The sequence below is a fragment of the Colletotrichum abscissum genome (genome assembly GCF_030869225.1).
Source record: "Colletotrichum abscissum strain IMI 504890 chromosome Unknown Scaffold_2.1, whole genome shotgun sequence".
NCBI classification, from domain to species: Eukaryota; Fungi; Ascomycota; class Sordariomycetes; order Glomerellales; family Glomerellaceae; genus Colletotrichum; species Colletotrichum abscissum.
In genome coordinates, this window is record NW_026850098.1 from 1,207,484 (window position 1) to 1,228,701 (window position 21,218).

Genomic DNA, 21,218 nt, shown 5'->3' on the forward strand with positions numbered 1-21,218 from the left:
CAGGTGCTGTCTTTAGGTATCGGGATCTCAGCTTCCTCCAGAGGGATAGTCAAATCGAGTTGTGAACGTGAATACGATAGATTCAAATAGGTAAAGTAGACAGAGGCGCTCGAACTAGGTCAAAGTGCACTAGAAGGCAAGGGTGGCTGGCTGGCAGGGAAGGGATTGGGGATAGCCACAAGCCAGGGAACTGGAAAGTTTCCGGTGGGTGAAAAGCAATGAGAGATTCTGAAATATTTGATCGAGAAAAGCCGATACCATCGAAAAGGTGCGGAAAATTGGCAAAATTGGCATTGAATGTCATCGAGATCGAAGAACGACAGAGCGTAAGCGCGGGTAGGGTATCCGCCAGTACCGTTCACGCGAAAGAGGACGTAAAGACACCATTAGCGTTTCGATCGAGTTTCGTTTCGATGACCGATGCGGAATCATGTGGTTGAAAACCCGCGGAGGGGCGGAGGACTTGCTCCCCCTCTCTAACATCAGGACCGGCGCACCGCGGGGAACAGGACGGAAAGAAAGAATGAAGAAAGTTTCAGACGCCATTGAAGAAGCTAAAACGTACCTTTAGGCCGTCAGTCGCGGTCTTGCTTACGCTCTGGATGCGGTCTTGTCGACGGGCAACGGGTGGGAGCCGATCAATCGAACAACTGCCCGATGCCATGTCGCGGGGAAGGTTGTGCTGTTGGCAAGGGATTTTGCGCATGCCACACCCGCATTCCCGTCAAGCGGCAGCAAGACGCTTGTATCGAGACTAGAGACCCTGACCAAACGTTCGTACAACTCTGTACAAGCCTGGGTGACGGGATTTGACGTGTCTCTCTTTGGTAGGCGACTTGGCTTTGCGAAATCGTCGGACAATGACTCTTAAAGGGCAGGTGATCTCTATCAAGCTCAGAAAGGCCAATATCAGTAAATGTTGGACATGGAGCGGGACGGACTCTGGCCTTGTCCCTGTGGTACCCTGCAAGCTCTGTTTGCAACGCAAACGAGGCAGATAGAGTAGAGTCCTGAGCTGAGACTATTGCCTTTGCGACCGTCTATGCGAATCATTGGTTGCTGGTGCGCTTTGGATCGATCGTTGCCTGTCGATGCGCTGGTCGTGCTGCTCGATGTGCCGATGCGATGCTTCTGTGCGTGCCGCTACTATTGATATTCGCGACGTGATGCTGTAATTCAATGTTAGTAGTCATCTGCGGATCATCCGTTCCCGCAGATGTAATGGACGATCACTTGCAGTATGAGGAAGGCCTTTGCCTCGAGGCGCAAGAGCTGTGACCACAAGGCAGAACAATTGGAAGACCAATCTCCACACTGAGGCTTACCTTGCCGATGGGAACAATAGTGGAGGAGGGGCAGGCCAAAGAATCGGGGATGACAGACGGGTAAGGCTTGAACACAGAATGTCGATCAGCTTTGTGCCATTGGGTGAATTCCCCTTATGGGACCTGATGGAATTGTTCCCTATGGAGGATACGCGTCCGAGGTGGCGATGGGCGTGGCGAGTAGATTCGTTGGCGTTTTGAGAACCGAGCAACCGAGTTTGCTTGTGTCCGCTCTTATTTCCCTTTGCCCTACATCGCCGATGAATTCTCACACATCGACGATGCGTTTGAGCTGCATAGCGGCCTCGTGACAAGCGAGAGGGTGTACGAAACACCAACCCGGCAGTTTTGAGGGTTTACGATGCCAGACTCGTCCAAAAGACCGAGCAAGTGCCAAAACACAACCCACAAGCCCACTGAAAAAGAGTGAAAGGTCAGGACAGGGTCTCTTCAGCTACGCTGTGGCAGAAAGGGGTCAGTTTGAATATTGCATGCTCATTTGCTTGAGCCGTGGGAGAAGGGTGTCCTCGCTGGCAAAGCACGAATGCACGATGGGATTTTTTTCGTCCGATCACGATGGCATGGGGAAAAGTCGATACCTGCCGTAGCACCCGATGGGCAATATGAGTCCTTCAACCCACACGCGTCTCTCGCTACGAACGCACCACGATGGCTACGCAGTAGCGTGAGCGTGCTACGGCAAGGGACCTTGGTACCCCGTGGCCGCTTAGACGAGAAAAAGATATGCCATGTAGCCCAGAAGCCGAACCACCAGTCGTTCGCATTCTCCACGGGAAGTCGATTACTTGATTATTCGAGAGATTCCTAAGCAAGGGTCTTACTTGATATTTGAGGACTCCGAGGTTTAGCGCAACTGCTTCCCGAACACCGTCTCGATCTTCTTTGATGATTGGGCGCCGGATTGATAGAGTTGAACTTCAAATTGAGCTAGGCATGAGACGACACCAAAAAAGGACCCAAGCCTTTCCCCAAAGAGGTGGGCCGTGTGTGAGCTTGAGGAATCGATATCTTTGAGACGGATGTAGTGAAGAGAAAAAGCTGACTTGGAGCCACGCGGGGTTATGCACTTAATAGCCGGCGGACCCGAAGATACGCCCAGAGTTTGGATGCAAACGAGAGAGGGAAGCCGAAGCTCGAGTCTCTTTCGGTGCCGCGCAGCCCAGCGAAACCCTCTCCGCGTGAGCGGAGATACGGATAGGGTGTGAAGACGGCATTTCGCACTCGCTGGGGACCCGGACGCGAGATGGAGGCCCTGCGGATTGGGAGAGTAATCAGGAGATAACCTCAGCAATCTTCCGATGCATCCATGTGGATTAAACCACGGCAGAGATGGCGAACAGAATGCGGAATGGGGTTTTGAGTTGTCAGTCATTCCTAATGCAGTGGCCGTTCTCCTGGGGGCGTGATGTTTTCTTACACCCATCTACGGATAGATGGGTAGTCATCAACAGCAAACTCGCTGACAGACAGGCACACAGGGAAACCGTATTGTGGCTTTTGCCTGCCGGTGTGTGACTGACTGGACTATTTCGAAGGGTCTCGGTTGTTGGCATTTAGCGGGAACCGTTGACGAATCAGCCATTTCCGTGATTGCCTTTTTGCCCTTTGCGCGCGTCGCCGATTCTGCAGCCTGTTCCTCGTTCCAGTGCATACGCTCTTATCATATCATTCTTCACGTTCGAGACGCGGTCTGACAACAGTGACAGGCACCACAAGGACAAGACTCAGGGCAGGCAGCCAAGCGAACCCAGCCTCGGACGTGAGTAACGTACGCGCAACTCCAAGAGGCGCTCTCTCTTTCGCCCTGGGCGAGCGGTGCGGGCACGCGGGCTGCTGCAGCCAGAGTCACGGGCGCTCCATTGGTGAGGATATGCGGGCTTTTGCGTGGTGCCCGTCTCTGGAGTGGTGCGGGATTGTGTGAGAGTTGAGGCAGTTACATGGCATGGCATGGGGTTTGGCACACGCGAGGCTTGCGTGGTCTTGCATGGCATTTTGGCTGTTTTGCAACGATTTAGCATTCAGTGAGACGATGGGTTTCGAACTACGATACGCCAACCTCCTCTTCATCCTTCTCCATCCATCCATCACCCCTTCTCGTCTCCGTACAGAAGAGGGGGTTCGCTTAGGTTGAGCAGCGGGACAAAGCTCGGAGGGATGGGGTATCATCTCGGCAGCGTCGCACCGTATTTCCTTCCGACGGACGATGCCCATGCAAGACGGCCGATGAGGATGAACTCTCGATGTTTACTGTAGGCATTGTGGACACATTCCCTAGCAACGGTGTCGCGCGCATAGTGCATAGTTGTGCAAAGGAAAGCGCCAAGTACCCTGCTCTGAAGATGCTGGACGCCGAGCTGGAGGGAAATGGCTTCCGGCAAGCGCTGCGTGTCTTGGGGCTTGGGAAGTCTTAGCTCCTATCAAAAAGTGAAGAAGCGAAGACGCGAGATACCCTTTACTCGCATACGAGTGCCTACTTAAGTGCCCTCCACGTTCAACGCCCTACACCTTCAACTAGCGTCTGCCCTACAGAAGTTAAACCAAGTCTTGTGGTCTTGACAGAAACAGTGACAGTAGCCAAAAGGAAAAGGGCCCGCCCTGGTAGAGCTGGGAGTTGGGACGGCGTGCGTGCTGGCGGATGGAAAATGGGCTCAGAGCAATTACGGTGATACCGAACCGTCTTGGGTTCCCCACTGCAAAAAGGTCCTCCAAGACCAGACCAGACCGTGAGACCTAAGCTGAAGAAAACGGGGACCCTTGGGCTAAGGATCGAAAAAAAGGCTGGGAGATCGACAGGGTATGTGTCTTGGCGCGCAGCCCAAGGAATCGAGAGTTTGCGCGTGTCATCGAGTCTAGCCCCTTTCAGGCACAATTTTGTCTCTCAGTAACTAACGCCCATGTGGTTATGTCGGTGCTGCCGTCTCGTCGGTTGTGGACCGTGGGGATTTGGAGCTGGGAGGGGGGACCTCTCCGTCTCTTGTTGCTGTTATCTGCATAGACGGGAGATGAGAGCGGGGAGAGGCTCTCTCGAACGGGGTAAACGGCATTCATCCATACGCTACGGATCACACACGCCCCCTCGGCTTAACGCAAAACGGATAGAGGTGTGAAGATAAGGGGAAAGAGGAGGCAAAGGAGGGAGCCAAGACAGTGGATGGCATTGACCAATCATCGACTGACGGTAGCATATGGCTGGCAAAGGTCTTGGAGGAGGCAGCTGCCGTCTCAAAGTTGCGTGGCGTGTATCTGGATGCGGCTGTCTAGTCGCGTACACAGAGATGGTAAGTCTTGGAGAGCCAAGATTAATAATTTTTGGTCACAGAAAGGTAAAAGTGGTCTGAGAAACGGAGAGAAAGATTACCAAGGAAGGATGAATTGCTAAGAGCTTCTGTGACTCTACAGAGGGGTAAATAGACTTTGGCATCTAACGGGAACTGCGAAGCTTTGACAGGAGAAGGGGGATGGATTGGAAATTGAAAATGCCATGGCGGGAAGTCTGAACAGAGGTAGGAGCCACGCACACATACACTTTTGCGCGCAAAGGGCAAATTGCAAAAGCCCGTGATCGTGTGACAATGTCAAAAAGGACAGGACAGGGCTCATCGTCTCACCAAGTCAAGTGACACTGCGGATGGAGAGAGCCAGAAACTGAGAGTCTATCACCCTCCGTCTCACTGCCTCCGTGAGCCCGCTCTGCCTGGTCAACAGAAGTCTCAAGAGAAGGTCTAGACTCTTGACACCGCGACATCCTTTTGCGGGCTTTTCTTGGCCAGCAAAATAGAGTTGCCCAGTGTCTCCCCCTTACTTTGAGTTCGTGTGTGCGCGAGCGGGCTTATTGGTCAAACATCTCCCCGAACGCTGCGGAAATCATCTCGGCGGAATCCCATCAATGCCCGCGCCGTAGGCTCGTAAGGCTCCCCCGTCGCAAAAAAAAGAGAGAACCACCGCCGCGTTGCTTTTTTGCTCATGATGGGGGTTGATTGCATCCAACAACAGCCCTTTGTCGTGCACCCGCAACGGCGGTTAAGTTTTTTCCACATTGATCGAGAAAAAGTGTTTCTCTTTGACTCGTATTCTCCAAATAAACAAATTTTCAACCTTCCAGCAAAGTATTGCAGTTTCAATAGCACGAGCTTTACCTGTGATACTCAAAGGTTAGGAATAGTAACAGAAACAAACAAAACGGGCAGAAAATAGCTCTCCCCCCAAGCAAAAGCAAATTTGAGTGGAACAACCAATCAGCCCATCACGTTTCACACAACACAGAAGCATACGCATACTCTTCAATATCTCTGAAGAATTCTCCATACTGACTATATTTGGGTTGTCGCGTTCTCCCGTGATATGCATTGTTCGCCCATACCTCCGCCGGGAAGGGCCCAATTCTCACGTAAAGAGGCTGTATACGCCAAACAAATTCCTCTCGACCCCGGATCCCGCCGACCAAAAACGGGACGCAGAAACGCCAATTAGGAGTGGCCGTTGGCTCCGTTGTGGTGCCGTCCCCGTTGGTGCCGTTGATGCCGTTGAGCGTTGGGGCTGGTCGCCGAGTGGTCTTGCGCCCCCCCCCCCCCCCTCCGGGACGCCGGGATATGGATTCGAACGGGCAACTTGGACCCCGAACTTCAGGCTGACACCTTTTTGACATACACAGCCCTCGGGAAGAGGGGGGCACGGGGGGGCGCACGAGGTAAGCAAGTATAGTACTTTGTAGGCTGACAAGGATGGAGGAGTCGAGCACGAATCCGAAGCCGTAAAGTAGAGGATGGGAAGTGCACATGCGAGGGAAACAGAGAGGCAGCAACAGCATCTCGAACTAATCTTTGGACCGCAGCAAAACACAGCACCGCACCCTGGGTCCGTAGAGAAAACCCCATGCTCCGGGGAAGGGATAGACCCAGGCAATATTGATCACCAGCTAAGAGTCAGAAGGGGCCGCAAGGACCGCCTTGAGGACCCTTTGGAGCAAAAAAAAAGAGAATAGGTACTAAATGGCGCTCTCTCGGTGGGCTTTTGTTTGCGACAACATGCAATTCCTTACGCGGAAATCGCATGGTTCGGGCCCTCCGCCCGCCCTAAGGCCCCTCTATGTAAGTTTGAGGACGTTCCCGCCAAGTGGATGCCCTTTTTTGCCCTCTTCGCTTTCGACGGGCTCGCTCGCTCTCAGCAGAGCAAGCATGCCATGTCTATCTTATCACCCAGGGCCAAGCCCAAGCCAAAGAGAACGAGGCGCAAAGGCAACGCATCAGACTGTGCGCCATGGCGCGTCGTTGAGAGAGATGGAGGAGCCTTGAGAGGTGCCTGAGTCCCCACTTAGTTGGAAAACGGCAGTGATGGCGTAAATTACATACGCAAGGGAGAGGGAGATTTACAACGGCTTCCCGTGAGGATCATGCAACATTAGCATCTAGCACGACGGCTGCCACGAGCGAATTATCAATCCAAAACCGTAGAGAGGGACTTGCGGGCTGCCTCTGCGAGTCTGAGCCAAACGAAAATGCGGATTATTTTCCAAAATCAAAGGGTTGTTGAAGGCTCCAGAAGGAACGAGACGGTAGTGTTCCAACGCCGCTCCAGTGCTCCACGGTTCGGGGCTCCGTTTTGTCGATCTGGGGTGGCCCCCGTCGTTGGGACTTGGCTCTTTTGATCGTTAGGTCCCCTGATATTCAGCTGGGACAGCACAGCTGAGGATGTGTCGAAAACGGCGATTGAGCGTTGAGGTGGCCTGATGATGGGTGGTATTCATCGGTGGCTCGGAGATTTTGATCAAGACGCCCCCTTCAGGAACATTGAGAGAATCTCCATTGGGCTGGGGACGGGCGGCATCTCGAAACATGAAACCTTGCGCTACTTTTGCCAAATCTCCAACGTACACAGTAGACTCCTATTCCTTCATACCCACCATTGACAACCTCCACCTCCCGTGATTCAAGCCAAGTCCGTCGATGTGTGTGTGTAAGAGTGAGAGTGTGAATGCGAACGTGTATACCGCCCACCCTATCACGCACAATCCACGGGCTCCGCGCGGCCGCCCCATGAGACGCCGACATTTCCACGTAATACAGCTGGCTTCAAGTTCATGACCACCCATCAAACAGTCAGGATCAGCCTTTTGGCGAGAACCTAAGGATGAACGGACACACATACACACACGCACAAATCCACACCACGTTGCTCTATCCGTACTGACACTCGGCGCTACGGGTTCATAGCTTCCCCCGCCGTTTGATGTCGCTTCTCCGCCACACCCTCCACAACCCGTCCTGTAATCGAGATGCGCAATCAAAGCCACCTCTCGACCAGCGTCTCGGACTGATGACCTGCCCTGCCTGGTATCGCCCGGGAGGCTTAGAAAGAGGGGGGAGGCTGTTAGAACTTAGGGGCCCGCGGGTGATAGCATCGACGATGGTAGGACATTCGTCGTCCTTTCGATCAAGCACAAACATGCCAACGCGGGACCCAGATATGCGCAACGCAACATGGGAAAATAGTAACATCCAGGGAGGGCGCATTCGGGAAACGATGGAGCAGGAGTGAGGTCTAGAAGTCTGATCAATCACTTTTTCTTCTGTTTTTAATTCTCCTTTGGTTTGGACCCTGAATTTCAGAGCTCCATCTTTCCGACCCATCCCATGCGAGATGTGTTAAAAGTGCCGACGTTCCCCATCAATCTCCGTGCCGCGAAGGAAGACGCAACCCCTTGAATGTTTGTCTTCACCGGTAAACAAACACTTTCGCTTCTTCCTTTGACACAAAAAAGTCTTTGAGCAGACAATTTTTTACCTTCGACTGGTTCGTTGTTCATTTACATTGAAACTCTATCCACCGGTCTGGAAGAGTCATACCGCCCAGTCACCGACGTGTTGTCGTTTTGTTACCTGATCAACAAGAAAGGGTTCAATTTGACAAGTCATCGAAAACCCACATTGAATCAACACCGCCTAGCGAAAGGAATAAAAATCCCCGAGGGTTCCAGTTACCGGCGCTTACGCCGTGCGAAGCGAGCGAGCAGGCCTCAATTCACCAATACATCTCATCCAGGCAGGTCTCAAACAGAAAGACAGAAAGAAAAAAAGAGAGTCACACTACTCCGTACCCTAGGGCTTGTCGAGTTACAAACCACGCATTTCGGCCTCAGCACTGCCCAAAGGAAGAAAGACGGGAAGCTAGGTATTACGACTCAGATATTGCAGGCAACGCTCTCCCGATATCTGCCCAATCGAACGACAACCCCCAGTCCAGGACTCCAGTTTGCGTTTGCGTTTGCCGTTCAGCTGTACACGCCCCTCCTCCGTGGGACGGACGGCACCCCGTTGGAACGAATATTTCCGTAAGACTCTCCATCCGTTCCGTTATCACCTTTTGTCGCATATAGTGCATATGCATCGTCCGCATCCGTTACGAATGGCACTAACCCCACACCCCAGTCTTATTCAACCAAGCAAACGCTGACGCGGGCCCTTTACGGGACTTACGCCCATCCGTAATCACCACGTCGTCTCCAAATCGGCATCGACCGTCTCGCCAGTCATCGAACCGTCACTTTGACGGTTCACCCACACCATCTCGCATCCACCCAGCAGAACACCGTCACGCCCTCTCTCTCACTCTCACTCTCCGTTCTCCGTTCTTCCTCGCTCTCCTCTCTCTCACAATCTCTCACAGTCTCTCTCCCTCGGCTTGGCTGGGGCTTGGCTTCACACGCCCCTTCTCTCTCCTCGAACGACCACCAGTTCCCCCTTGCCCTTCTGACTTCTTGTCGTGCTGGGCGGCATCACCCACCACTCACTGCTCCGAGCACAAGCTGCACAAGCCCGGCTCTGTCGGACAACGGAGTGTGAGCGAGTGACCGTTGGCCGTCTCCCTTCTTGCCGACAGTTCCATAGGCCGTCGCGCCTTGCACATTTCCAAGCAAGCTTGCATTATTACGCTGAGCCTGCCATCACCATCCGTTCTCTCGTCGATCCCACACACACACTCACTCACAAGCACACACACTCGCACACCCCTCTCCTCCCGAGGGCCTTCACACACACCCACCCCCCTGCCAGACTCACAGATTACACCCTGGTGTTCGCTTTTACCCTCCTTATTTCTTTTCTTAACCCCTCACCCCTGCCGCTCACACCCCCCCTTGGACACCACACTGCTCGTCCTCCCACAGTTACTCTTCATTATATATCATCAAGCCTTCCCACGCCCACATCTCGGGACCTCACTTTCTACACCAACTTTTGCACTTGCAATACAACTCCAACTTCCAACATACAACGACTTGGAATACTATACCAAAGGCAAACCAACATCAGCACTACCACCAACACCACCACCACCACCACCAACAGGGATAACTACTACGATACCATAGAACAACAACACCAACAACCACCACCATGCCTTCGACGAGCTCGCGCCCCTCCCAGATCCACTACAGCTCCTCCTCATCCTCCGACTCCGACCTCTCCTCAGCATCCTCATCCTACAGACACAGCATGGACTCCATCTCCAGGCCCGTGGCCTCCGTCGAGGTCCTTCGCTGCCTGCGCTGCGCGAGGTCCGTCGAGGCCACCTCCACCGACGACTCCAGCTCAACGGGAATGGTCCGCATCGCTCACAACCTCTACTACTGCGAACGCTGCGCCAAGATGGTCGGCTACAAATGAGTGGCCCATAGGTCGGGATGTAACTTGGGGGTGACGGATCAGTATACGACGAGCCGGCACCATCTTCTTTATTCCAACCAACTGCAGCAAAACCTAGTCTGCAACTCCCATGGACACTACTCCAATGACAGCCGACGATGGCCAACCTCCTCAACATGACTGAGGTACACCACCATGCGAAGGACAACTCTACGCCAGGCACCACAGCTTGAGCACATAGCTCGGCTCGGTTACGACCTGGGGATCTTACTCAGTCGTCCAGGGACCCGACGGACACAGTCATGTCTGACTGACTATGTCACCCTGAGAGGGAGACCTCATTCCTTCACCAAGGATCAGCACTACAGGTCGGCGATTCCCCAGACCGCGTCTGAGTTGCCAATCAACTCCGCGGTCTGATGGACATTTTTTTTCTTCTTCTCTTCATCTTCAATTCTATTCTCACGGACTGAGAAGAGAGCATCGAAATGTATGCACCGTGCACTTGGACAAAGTGGGTCCACTCTCCTTTGGATTCTTCTCTCGACCTGGCCTCGACTCAGTCACATGGTCACCCCGTCGAGGTTGAAACAACCCACACAAGCCCTCCAATGGACATGAACGACGGCACATTGCTACAGCAGCATTATCCAATGCCACGCAACGTCAGAAAGATGTCAACACGGCACAACAAGCACATGCACTCGCACACAACTTGTCGTTCAACATCCGTTTTCCACAGTTGTCGACAGCCGTGCCGAGTCGGCGCCGACGGGGTCTCCCGGTATCCACATCTCACCAGCTGTCAATCATTCAACCGGGTCTGACATGATCTGACCCGAATTGACAGCTACGATGTTTATGGATACCTTCTCGCCCGACCCAGTGGCTGAGTCCGGTCAGGAACTTATTTTATCGAACGCCTTTCTTCCACGCATCTTGGCTTTTTTCCCTTCTACAGTTCTTCCGACCACATGGACGGAGGGATGCACCTGCACCAGCAAAAGGTCTCAGGGTTAGTCATCTCACAGCCCGGCCTCTCCCATTGGCTGCACGATGCCCCGTGTCTCCACTTTCCCACCCTTCGGGGCGCGGGATTGGCTGACACTGGGGCCTTGGCACTTCCGCAACCGGCTATTGGCGCATGGGTCACCCCACATTCTCTCACTTGCAACGCGCAAGAAAAAAAAGACTCGGCAACGCTGGGCGAACAGGCAACAGTTTCATGTACCTTTCTTGTGCGCTGTTTGCGGTCTTCCGCCCACCTCCAACGCACAGGCCGCTGCGCCTGCCTCGGCTTCCGCTTTGCTTCTCTTTTTCGGTGCCTGAGAGCGAAAAAGGTCCCTTTCTCGTTCGTCTCGGATACGAGGAGAATGTGGGTCCGAAAGGGAAGAAGAAGCCACGGCTTATCTTTTTCTCTTTCGACCCTTTGGCTTCGTTCCGCTGGTTCAATTGCCGGCGCTTGCTATAGCGACTTTTTGTCACTTCAGGGTCTCCCCTCTCTCAACTCCCCTATCAAAGGGGAAAAGACATCATTGTGCATGATGATGCTTCTACCCCGAAACCCTGGAATATAGTCGGTTGGCGCTTGCTGTTCGCGACTGCAGATGCACCACCAACTTTAGCGCGCTTTGCGTGGTTAGGGGGAAAACATACACAAACCAGTCCATTCCACAGAGGGAGTGGAACACGAGTCGACGATGCGGACGTCATTGGAGAATCATAGGGGTCCTCGTGAGGGGCACGCCTCTCTCTGCCCTTTGGTGGGCGCGCTTTTCTCAATCCCGCCCAATCACGACCATTCCCCTCTCCGCAGTCGACTCCGTCCCTGCTTGGTGGGCGCCTCTGACGTCGTCGCGCATGGGGAAAGGCAATATTTCTGTTTGCTACCAATTTATTTTTTCTTGACTTCTTTTTTCGATGCCGCAGTCTGTCCTTGCGGGGCTAGGGCGAGTGGGCTCTTTTTGGGGATTTTTTGATGAGCGCGGAATTGGAATAGCATCATTAGCGGAATTGTTTTTACCATGGGAAAAAGATACGAGGAGGAAAGTGTACAGGATACTACTACAATACCCTTGGGGCATCATTTGGCGAAAAGAAAAAACGGGGATTTAGCATTTTCAGCAGGCGGATACCAGACTCTTTTACAGAAATGTTATGAAACATATCAAGAACAATCAAATGAAGCAATTCGCAAGCTCTTTGGCCTCTTTCTAAATTGTGAAAAAATCATTTGCTCATCATTACCGTGATGGTATCTTTGGGCCAGACAGGCTCAAGATCTCATTCCCGAGCCCTCACAACCCTGCCAAGCTTTGTGGTGTCAATGCATTGGGCCCCATGGCTCGATTACGCCCGAAGCAAACAACAGAAAATCGGAAAAGTTCCGGGGATTTGTTGTTGATGGGGCCTCGACGAAATCGATGTACGGATACGGAGTACTCCATAAGATAGTCTGCTAATCTCTCTCGCGATAAACCTCGCAATCTTGGCAAAACCTCGTCCGCCCCGTGTTGGACCGTGGACGAAACTTATGTCTACGAAAAGGGCTTCAAGCGCCTAGCGGTAAAAGACTGAACCGACCGAACCGCCCGCCCACTCGCCCGCCGGCCGGCCGGCCGATACGGCCATTTTCAGACCAGACATTCCGTATCCCGTGGGACGGACTTTTTTGGAATCAGTCCATGCGAAAAAAAAAAGTATCCTAGATAAAGACCAAAGCTTGGCGAACGACGCAGAAGAAAAAGAAGCGTAAAGTATCCGTACTTTTTCCACAGCATCCCGTCGGTCCCACGGGCGAACCACCCAAAGAAAGCAAAAAGGTTAAGAAAAGTGCGAGAAAAAAATTCAGCATCAGGGTGAAGCCTGTCGGCCGTAGTCCGTACCTCTCTCCCTCGCCCTCCTCCGAAACACGCGCCTGATGAAGAGCGGTGCTCGAAGAGCGGACTGCCTGCTGTTGTGTCAAGTTGTCTGCGATCGGAGTCGAGTCCGGATCTAGGAGAGGTTGTTGGCCCGCGACGGAGGGAGAAAGAGGTAGAGCCGCGGAGGGGACACACAGACAGAGACACACAGAAAAAAGCTGAGACGAAATGTTTCGTTGGTCTCCGGACAAATCCGTGTCGTTCGCTCTCTCGGCCAAGTCTTGGATTTCCTGTCTCTCGCTTCCGCGGACCATCAACGTCCCGCGGCTACCAGTCTCAGCAGTTCATTTCGTAAAGGTCAACGGAGCATCACCCTGCGAAAATGAGTATTATTGCGTGTCTTGCTCAGATAGCGTAACTACATACTATTGATGATGCAATTGTGTCATTATGCTGTTCGATACCAATACAACGATTTCAGCTCGGTGTCACGTTACGTTACAGCGACTTCACTCAGGGCCCCGAGGCCCGCATTCCAGTCCTTCTCGTAGCGTACGTGTTTCTAAATATTGCCCGCATCTCGCATCTGGGGTGTGGGGGATGAGAGGCGAAGTGCAGCCCGCCTCCGGTCCCTACCGTCCGGTTCGCGTTTGGCGTGTGTGCAATCTTTACATTTCATGATTTCAACACTGGAGGGGGAAGCGATCTGCAAACATCTGCACGGAAAACAGGAACTTTGACGACTCTAGAAGCGTTCGGTCCCTGATTATCAACGAATCGGTAACCTTGCGAAACTCTTTTGGGAAGAGGACGGCCTTTGGGGGAGATGGTGTGCCAAGGTGCAGGAGGGTATCCCGTTACGGCGAACGGTTTATTCTGCTTTGGGGCGTTGATGTTGCTTACCACCACCTCTTGACTTAACGTACATCTATGCATGTGGACAGTTCGAGTTGACTGTGGCTGTGAAAAAGATGCAAAGACCATCTGCATGAGACCGGATGGCAGGCCAGGTAAACTACCACCAAAGCCATCAATCACCGACTTTTTCTGCAATATGGACGAATAGAGTAGCGCGAAACCAGTCCATACAATCAAACCGTGGAGCCGCGCTCGCATCCTGCGCACGCACAGCGCAGACGCAGATCACAACCTCTCAGCCCCCCCCCCCCCCCCTCCTCTTGAATGGCCTCGCGCATGTCCGTGACATCGAGGTATGGGCCTTCGCTTAGCATGTAAAATGTATCAGAAACCGCGCTGGCGCCGGCGCGAAGGAGGAAGGCGGACATGGGCAAGGTCAGGAAGAGCGCAGCGAGAGCAACGATAATCATGGCTCTTGGGGTGTGACATGACACGAGAAGATCTACCGCGCAGGTTGTTGGCCTTTTTCTCTCTTCTTTTGGGTCGTACGCGGGACGCCGCAGCTGGGATGGAGCTGGGAAGAGTGTCAAAGGGTGGATGAACTGCGGATGTCGACATGGAGGCACGGATTGGGGCTGCGACTACTCCGACGGGGACGAGCTCACGAAGGAATGAGGAGCTGGGCGTTTGATAGTCCATGTCCGCGGAAGCTCAGACTTGAGGGTTGACCACGGTGTCGTAGTGTGGCATTCGTAGATCGTCCACGCTCGTCTCGCCGAATTCCGGCGTCAGGGCCATGGCTCCCCCTCCCATGGCTCCCCTTGAGCCGCGCGAGCGCGGTATCTCTCGCTCGTCTCAACCGCCTCCCCCCCATTAACAGACGCCGGCTATGATAAAGGGGAGCCTCTTATGATAACGACGTGTATGCGGCTATAGTACCGAAGAAGGGGTCTTGGTTGCAGCTTTCGTGGGGAAAGAAGAGTGACGCCCCTACCATCGCCTCCATGTATGATGGTCATGGCAGGACGGTCAGCTCCGTAAGGTGTGATTATCACCCCGTCTCACAAGGTTGTCTCCAGCTCCGGGACTGGTAAACCGTAGGACGATTTTTCTCAGCTCGACATGGAGTAGGGTTGCGCGCGAAGTGGGAGCATGGTGATGGTTGCTACTCGGTACGGCAGACGAATTGTCTGCAAACGGACGACAAGAGGGCAGCTTTGCAAAGAGGGAGGCCTCGTAGTTCTGAGACTAAGGACTTGGAAGTTGGCAGACAGGACAGGATTCCGTCGATCGAGAAGATGGGGGTACGTTTCGTATGGCGAACATCACCATGTCCCAAGCCTCCTCCCGTTCGCCTCGATCAGCCGCCAGCGTGATTTATTCGGCAGATAGGGCTCCTTCTTTGGCGGGGGAGGCTGGAGACAAGGCGGGCAAGGGACTGTTACAACTTATTATCCGTGGTTCCGTTCGTACGGATTGAGAGCTTCACAATCTGTGAGGTGTCGATGGAATTGGGGCTGACAGAGAGAATGGTGGGGTTGAGTGGCATCTGGAAATGAGAGAGCGAGGGCTCAAAAAAGCACGGTTCGGCGAGTCGTACTTGCGCGGCAGCATGATACGACCAAGATAGAATGCGACCATCACCCACATTGAAAGAGTGCGGTAATAGACTAGAGTTTCTTGACTCGGCTCTAAATTCTGGAGACGGGGATTCTGTCCTGGTTTGAGATAGATGGGCACAAACGATCGACACTAAGGGAGCGAAAGTCTGGCAGGCCGCAGGACCCCAGCTTACGAGATTTATTCGGGGTCCTGGCCTGTGCTGCAGCGAGAGCAAGCGAAGTACTCCGTAGAAATGGATTGTTGGTGATATGTGAGGAGCTTCGTATGGATATTACATGATTGCTTGCATCTGGTGTTGCTAATTTTGGGGCCATTCCGAGGAGGAGGGGGCCACCATATGGGGTTTCCTTGGAACTCTTCGTCAAGGCGTGCAGATTGAGGTTCGTTCCGACTTGCCGGAGCCTCACTTCTCATGTTTCCTTCCTGCGCGCCCCATCATCTTTTTTCTCGCCTTGGAGGTTGAGTGCAAATATGTGCCAAGCTGTGCGACAGAAGAAGAACCCCTGATCAATATTTGGGGCCCCTTGGGGGTGAGATTTCCGCAAGATAACGTTCAAACTCTGGCAGAGGAGGGAAATGATCATCGTAAAAATGCACTGGATACGGGCGTGTTCGGATCATGTGGGGAAAAGAATTGGTTTGATAACCATACCAGCTGAGTCGGGGGTGCTGAGCAGCTGAGATACCGATAGCCTCTCCTGCCAGCCCTGTTCTACATACCTGGTCGTTCTTTTACGGAGCAACGAGCTATGAACTTGAATTGAAGGTTCAATTGCATACGAGAGGGTAGACACCCGGTAAAGAGCTTGTTTGTGGTTATCTGGTGTCACTGGAAATGCAAATTGCAGAGGACGGTGATGCCCCTTCTCCATAAGTCCAGGGTCCCTCTTTGATTCCAGGCCGACTACGAGTTTGTTGGGTTAGGTGTTCCCTTCTTGCGAGACAATTGGGTTCTTTTGCAGGTCAAAAGTGAGGCCCAGTAAGACCCTCCCCTGCTCACCACCCTGTTCTCTTCTGAGTTGAACGGAGAAATCCAAGACACGCAGGGCTCCTCGTACTGAGCATTCGTACAGTCGGGCAGGGAGACATTGAGGCTGTGCGAAGAAACAAACTACTGCTTTTTCCCCGGCAAGGGCTTGCATACAGGAATCGAGGCTGTTCCGGTGAGTCCTGCAGTCCTGCCAAACAACCACCGCCACCAAGGGTAAGCAACCCCCGGTGCATAAGGTAGGTAGATCCGGGTCTCGCATATGCCGGCTGCGCCGTTCACTTTGTGTTTGTTGCGTGGCTTCGGACGTGGCCTTGAGACGGAAGATTGACGGCAGGGAGAAGGGGCCGGAAGAACGGTGCGGACGAGGGTAGGACGGAACCCCCGGACAGAAGGTACCGTAGCTTCACGTCTATCACGGTGGCTTGCAGTCTGCAGATGATGTGGTTATCGTGGCTTTCGCCTACCGCTGCATCTCTAGCGACGAGATGCAATACATGCTCAGGAGTGATCCCTCCCGGCTCATACGGCTCAGCGTCGTCGTCATTGGCATCCTACACTACTCCGTACAGAGTGAAAGGAAGGGGAAGCAAGCTGTCACCGTTCGGCTCGGGCAGCCATCCCAAGGTTGGCGGCCATTGACCAACCAGCCTCCGTCTACTCCGTACGTCCCACAAGTCTCACGTCGAAAACGGACTGGGCACATCTACACACCCCCATCTGACGTTGCCGGCACACCCTTTCCTTCCTACACCTTGACGTTTTTGTGCCTGACGAGTAGCGAACATGATGAACGGCATCAATGACGGAGCTCAGGCCAGCTTGATCCGTTTATTATGCGAAATAACGGACCCAATTGACCCATTGCACCGTTCGAGATGAGGAAAAGATGCAATAACGAGAATATACCTTTTTTGATTTCCTCGTTCTCGATATCATTTTGACAACCGTAATTTGTCTATAACGGCCGCACATTTGGTTTCAGACAACGGTTCATAACGCTCCTATCATAATTTCTTGGCCTTGCGTCTGCGCATCTGCCCCGTACACATCTGTATCTGTGCATCTGTCTGGGCACTGATACCAAGCCAATCTCCATCTCATCACACATTCCGTTTCCGGATTTCTGGTACGATGTGCTCGAATCGACTTAATCGTCTGATGTGATACATCATCGTCATCAATACCATCACACACACACACACGGGGTCGTCCTTTACAACCCGAAAGCCGCTTCATGAGTGGTCTCCCAGGGGCGCCTGGGCTAAGGTTTCCTCGCGAGAAACCGGCTCCGGCTGCCACGGAGCGGACATGACGGAATGATCCAAGCAAAATCTCCAGCATCCCCAGCGTACCCGCGCCGCGCACATGCAGCGTTTGACAGCTCGGTGGTCTGATGTTGGGGCCATGCTCCTCATCGTAAGATGTCTTTTCTCCGCGGTTCAAGAAAGACGTTGGACTGCAATCTCGTCGATTGTGGGGATTGGAGATGCGGGCTTTCAAACTCCTTGACGTGTGTGGGCTGATGGATACGTTCTCGTTTCAACAAAATCGTTAAGCGAGAGACTTTGAGAGGTTGAGAGAGAAGACGATCCCTGGTGCGGAGTACGTCCAAATCCGCGGAGACAAGTCGTGCGTCTGCATGTTTTCCCCTTGTCTTGGCTTCGCGGATGATGATGCTATTCGGAACCATACCGGGGAACTCCACTTGCCGCAATTAAAAAATCGTACGGATAGATTGGACAACCTGTCACATTGCGGTTGACGGTTCCCACCTGTCCACGCAATTCTTCAAGGTTTTTCTCCACGGACCACGGCACTGTCAGTGTCAGAATGTCGCCCACCCACCGTCTCGCAATCTCGCACGAGTCAAGATCACGGCACCGCTTGGCCGCTCCTCTCTTCCCCCCGTGTCCGTTGCCGTTGCCCGTGCCGGCACATGGCATCGGATACGGTAGCTTGTAATCTCCACCGTCAAATCATTGATCCCACCGGCGGCGGGAACGGCCATCGTTCACGGGGAAGTCGTTGCCGTGCCGGATGATGATAACAGAAAAATGGATGGTGGGAGTGGAGAAAGGGCATGTCATCATGTTGTAGATAATCGAATCTCGACTCATTGGGATGCATAGCATACTACCTAGAATCGTGGTTCTGCCAATCTGCCCTGATGTTTGACTTTGCTCGTGCATTTCTTGGTATCCTTATTCCTCCCTTTTTGCGACCTCGCTTCAGGGGTTCCTGTCATGTTTCGTTGGTTGCGCTTGCGAATGCCCATCCCTTAACATGAGGAATCACGTCTTGGCCAGATCCAGGTGTACCAGGATTATACTCTGGAGACAAACGCACGCCCATCACCAGTACGACGAGGTGTTGCAGAGTTGTCTGGTTAGTGCAGTATAGATCTAGACTCTACAAGCGGTCAGCGGGGCATCTCGTAGGCACGCCGCAAGAATGATGTCAAGTCTACTCTTAGTCGCAAGCCAATAGCGTGGGACCGGGGATGATCGGCTCCGGGGTTCTCATCCGCGTCGCCCAGAGCACACACACACACACGTAAGCAGAAACGGTGATGGCATCGTTTACTGCCAAGAGACGTCTTTCATCCGGTGATTTAGAGTGGTGGTCCTACCGCTCCCTCGGCCTGTCCCTGACCGCATCCTATCAGTCTCGATCGTTCGCTTCTGGAACACCATCAAGAAAGGGGGCCCGTGTTGTATGGTTCGTTGCACGTATCACGTATCCGTATCTGTCTATGGAAGCGATTGCCAAGAAAACTCCGAAGCTCCGAGGCTTGTGGCTTAGTAGTGAAGCCTCTCAACAAAGCTCGATGACTAAATTACCGAACACGGCAACCGATCCGTAGCCGGCGAGAAAAACCACCGGCCGAGTCCGCGGCGTGATCATTTCTCTCGGCATTCGCATTGTCGTGTTCGCCATCGCATTCCCAACTCCACTTGGCTCCCCGAAACCCTTCTTGTTAGCTGAATCCCGCTGATCTGGAACAGCCTCGGCCACCCGGGGCCTCGGCGTCGCAGCTCTGACGGCTTTGGTCGTGAGGCTCAGGATGCCGTTACGCCGTTCATCATGTCGTCAATGCTAACACTATACACCCGTGTTGGTTCATGCTAGGGATGGAAAAGAGACCCCTTGGTTCGCAGCTAACAGCGTCAGTGGGCCACCAAATGACGACGGCCGAGGGGTTTAGTTGGGAATTGCGCATAGTTGGTATCTGGTATCTGCGAAGCAATGCCTGCGCGACCCGACATGCTGGTTGAACCGGTACGGGTGAGACGGGTGAGACGGGTTAGCTAGAGATGGTGACCTCGCGAAGCGAATAGCTTCAAGTTTCGGTGTTGGATGTCTCTCTTGAGTGTTACGATTTCCATGAACTTGGCCGCGCGGGCTGGGCACTAAGTGCGTGTCGTGCGTGTCTAGGGAGGCGCCGCCGCGCAAGCCTTGTGCCCGAGGACAAGTCAACCCACTCGGTCGGGTCCACGGCAACGGATTTGTCAGAGGCCAGAGGTCGGTTTTCTAGAGTCGATCTTTCACTACATCTCTTACCAAGCAAGTATGTGCCGTGGACGTTGCTCAAGACGAGCCCAAGGCTGAGAATGGGTCGTGATGCTTTGGTCATTCTTGGGCATAACCCCGCGATGAAAATCGCCATGGAAGAGGTGATGGGCGATGGAGTGAGACAACCTCAGTGCCCCCCAATGTTGCGCGATGATCTTTTCACCCAGCGAAATGCAACTATTCCCAACTTCTCAACGCTGTTTCTGCTCTTACACCGCTATACACACCTGACACCCAACCTCGAATCCATATCCCTGTCTTGTTCAGTCCTCCCCCCACCATTCCGAAGTGTCAAACCAACCAACCGGCACGCTGACGTTTTTTAATCCGAGAGTGACCAGGGGGGGGGGGGCCACCGAATAAACTTGAGAGACACTAACACACCAAACAAACGCGGGATTTCGTCACCCGGTGTCCCGGTCTGGCGTCATAGGCAAATCACACAGACGCGTAGCCGACATCACTGGGCGTTGCTATTCCAAGACATTTTGTGCTATGCGCCTGTTTAGTCCAGGCCGCGATGCACTAGGGTAGGGCAGGGCAGGGTGGTGCACTTCTCGCAGCATTTAGGGGCTTAGGGGTTTGTTGAAGGGTCGACGGGGTCCAAAGGGTCTTACGACGCAGGATAACTGCTGGTATACAGACTTCGTAGAGCGGGTGAAGAGGACGGGGTGTGTGCATTTTCTCACCGCGTACTTCTGCTCAGAACAGGATGGTCGACTATCTCGAGATGGTACAGATTACCGTCACGCAGCACGCTCCCCCCATCTTCCCCTACATCGTCGCCCGGAGAAACAAGGGGTCTTGTCTGTAGACTGTCTGTTGGGTTAGAAGTCTAGAAGGGAGGGGACCCTGATACTTTTCTTAGATCCTTGATTCTTCTCTTTCCGGGGTCATCATATGCGGTGTGGTACGTGGGAAGCCAACCCATCTGGGGAAGAAATCCGGGTTGTGGTGAGCAGATGCACTCATCTCATTGTCCGAGGCTAAAGTACGCAGCTTGCCATTGCATAGTGTACAGCCTCCCTAGCGTTCTGATCAACCGTCAACCTCGGAAGTTGAAGATGCACACGTCTTTGGTTCCGTGAGAGGAAAGAAAAAGGGGCCTAGACCAAACCGAACGGAAGGGTGTACGTTACGGCCCCTCTTTGAGGACCATATCCCCATGTCCGGGAGGCGGGTGGGTGAGGTGAGTGAGAGGTCGAGACGGGTCTGGCCGCTGGGGGTGTGAGACTCTGAGAGGGAACGACTGACCTCATTGTGCATGAGTGAACCGTTCCCCCAATTCGAGGAGGGGTCTCCGTTTTCCCTGGTTTTTCTGTGCTAG

The 21,218-nt window shown here is 53.4% G+C and overlaps 6 protein-coding genes across 6 annotated transcripts; 2 read left to right on the forward strand and 4 right to left on the reverse strand.

The window, feature by feature from the left end:
• Nucleotides 1-3,508: 3,508 nt before the first annotated feature.
• CABS01_01088 (uncharacterized protein) lies at nt 3,509-3,808 on the reverse strand (the record flags this gene model as incomplete). The annotated part of the gene is made up of 2 exons (XM_060534468.1): nt 3,509-3,742; nt 3,803-3,808. 2 exons carry the CDS (start codon nt 3,806-3,808, stop codon nt 3,509-3,511), a joined length of 240 nt encoding a protein of 79 aa, XP_060401546.1.
• Nucleotides 3,809-5,589: 1,781 nt separating this feature from the next.
• CABS01_01089 (uncharacterized protein) lies at nt 5,590-6,153 on the reverse strand (the record flags this gene model as incomplete). The annotated part of the gene is made up of 1 exon (XM_060534469.1): nt 5,590-6,153. One exon carries the CDS (start codon nt 6,151-6,153, stop codon nt 5,590-5,592), a length of 564 nt encoding a protein of 187 aa, XP_060401547.1.
• Nucleotides 6,154-9,736: 3,583 nt separating this feature from the next.
• Nucleotides 9,737-10,218, forward strand: CABS01_01090 (uncharacterized protein; the record flags this gene model as incomplete). Its single annotated transcript, XM_060534470.1, has 2 exons — nt 9,737-9,991; nt 10,138-10,218. The coding sequence occupies 2 exons, from the start codon at nt 9,737-9,739 to the stop codon at nt 10,216-10,218; spliced, it is 336 nt and encodes a 111-aa protein (XP_060401548.1).
• A 255-nt stretch (nt 10,219-10,473) lies between these two features.
• Nucleotides 10,474-10,812, forward strand: CABS01_01091 (uncharacterized protein; the record flags this gene model as incomplete). Its single annotated transcript, XM_060534471.1, has 1 exon — nt 10,474-10,812. One exon carries the CDS (start codon nt 10,474-10,476, stop codon nt 10,810-10,812), a length of 339 nt encoding a protein of 112 aa, XP_060401549.1.
• A 1,877-nt stretch (nt 10,813-12,689) lies between these two features.
• CABS01_01092 (uncharacterized protein) lies at nt 12,690-13,160 on the reverse strand (the record flags this gene model as incomplete). The annotated part of the gene is made up of 1 exon (XM_060534472.1): nt 12,690-13,160. One exon carries the CDS (start codon nt 13,158-13,160, stop codon nt 12,690-12,692), a length of 471 nt encoding a protein of 156 aa, XP_060401550.1.
• A 777-nt stretch (nt 13,161-13,937) lies between these two features.
• Nucleotides 13,938-14,517, reverse strand: CABS01_01093 (uncharacterized protein; the record flags this gene model as incomplete). Its single annotated transcript, XM_060534473.1, has 2 exons — nt 13,938-14,306; nt 14,434-14,517. 2 exons carry the CDS (start codon nt 14,515-14,517, stop codon nt 13,938-13,940), a joined length of 453 nt encoding a protein of 150 aa, XP_060401551.1.
• Between the last annotated feature and the right edge of the window lie 6,701 nt (nt 14,518-21,218).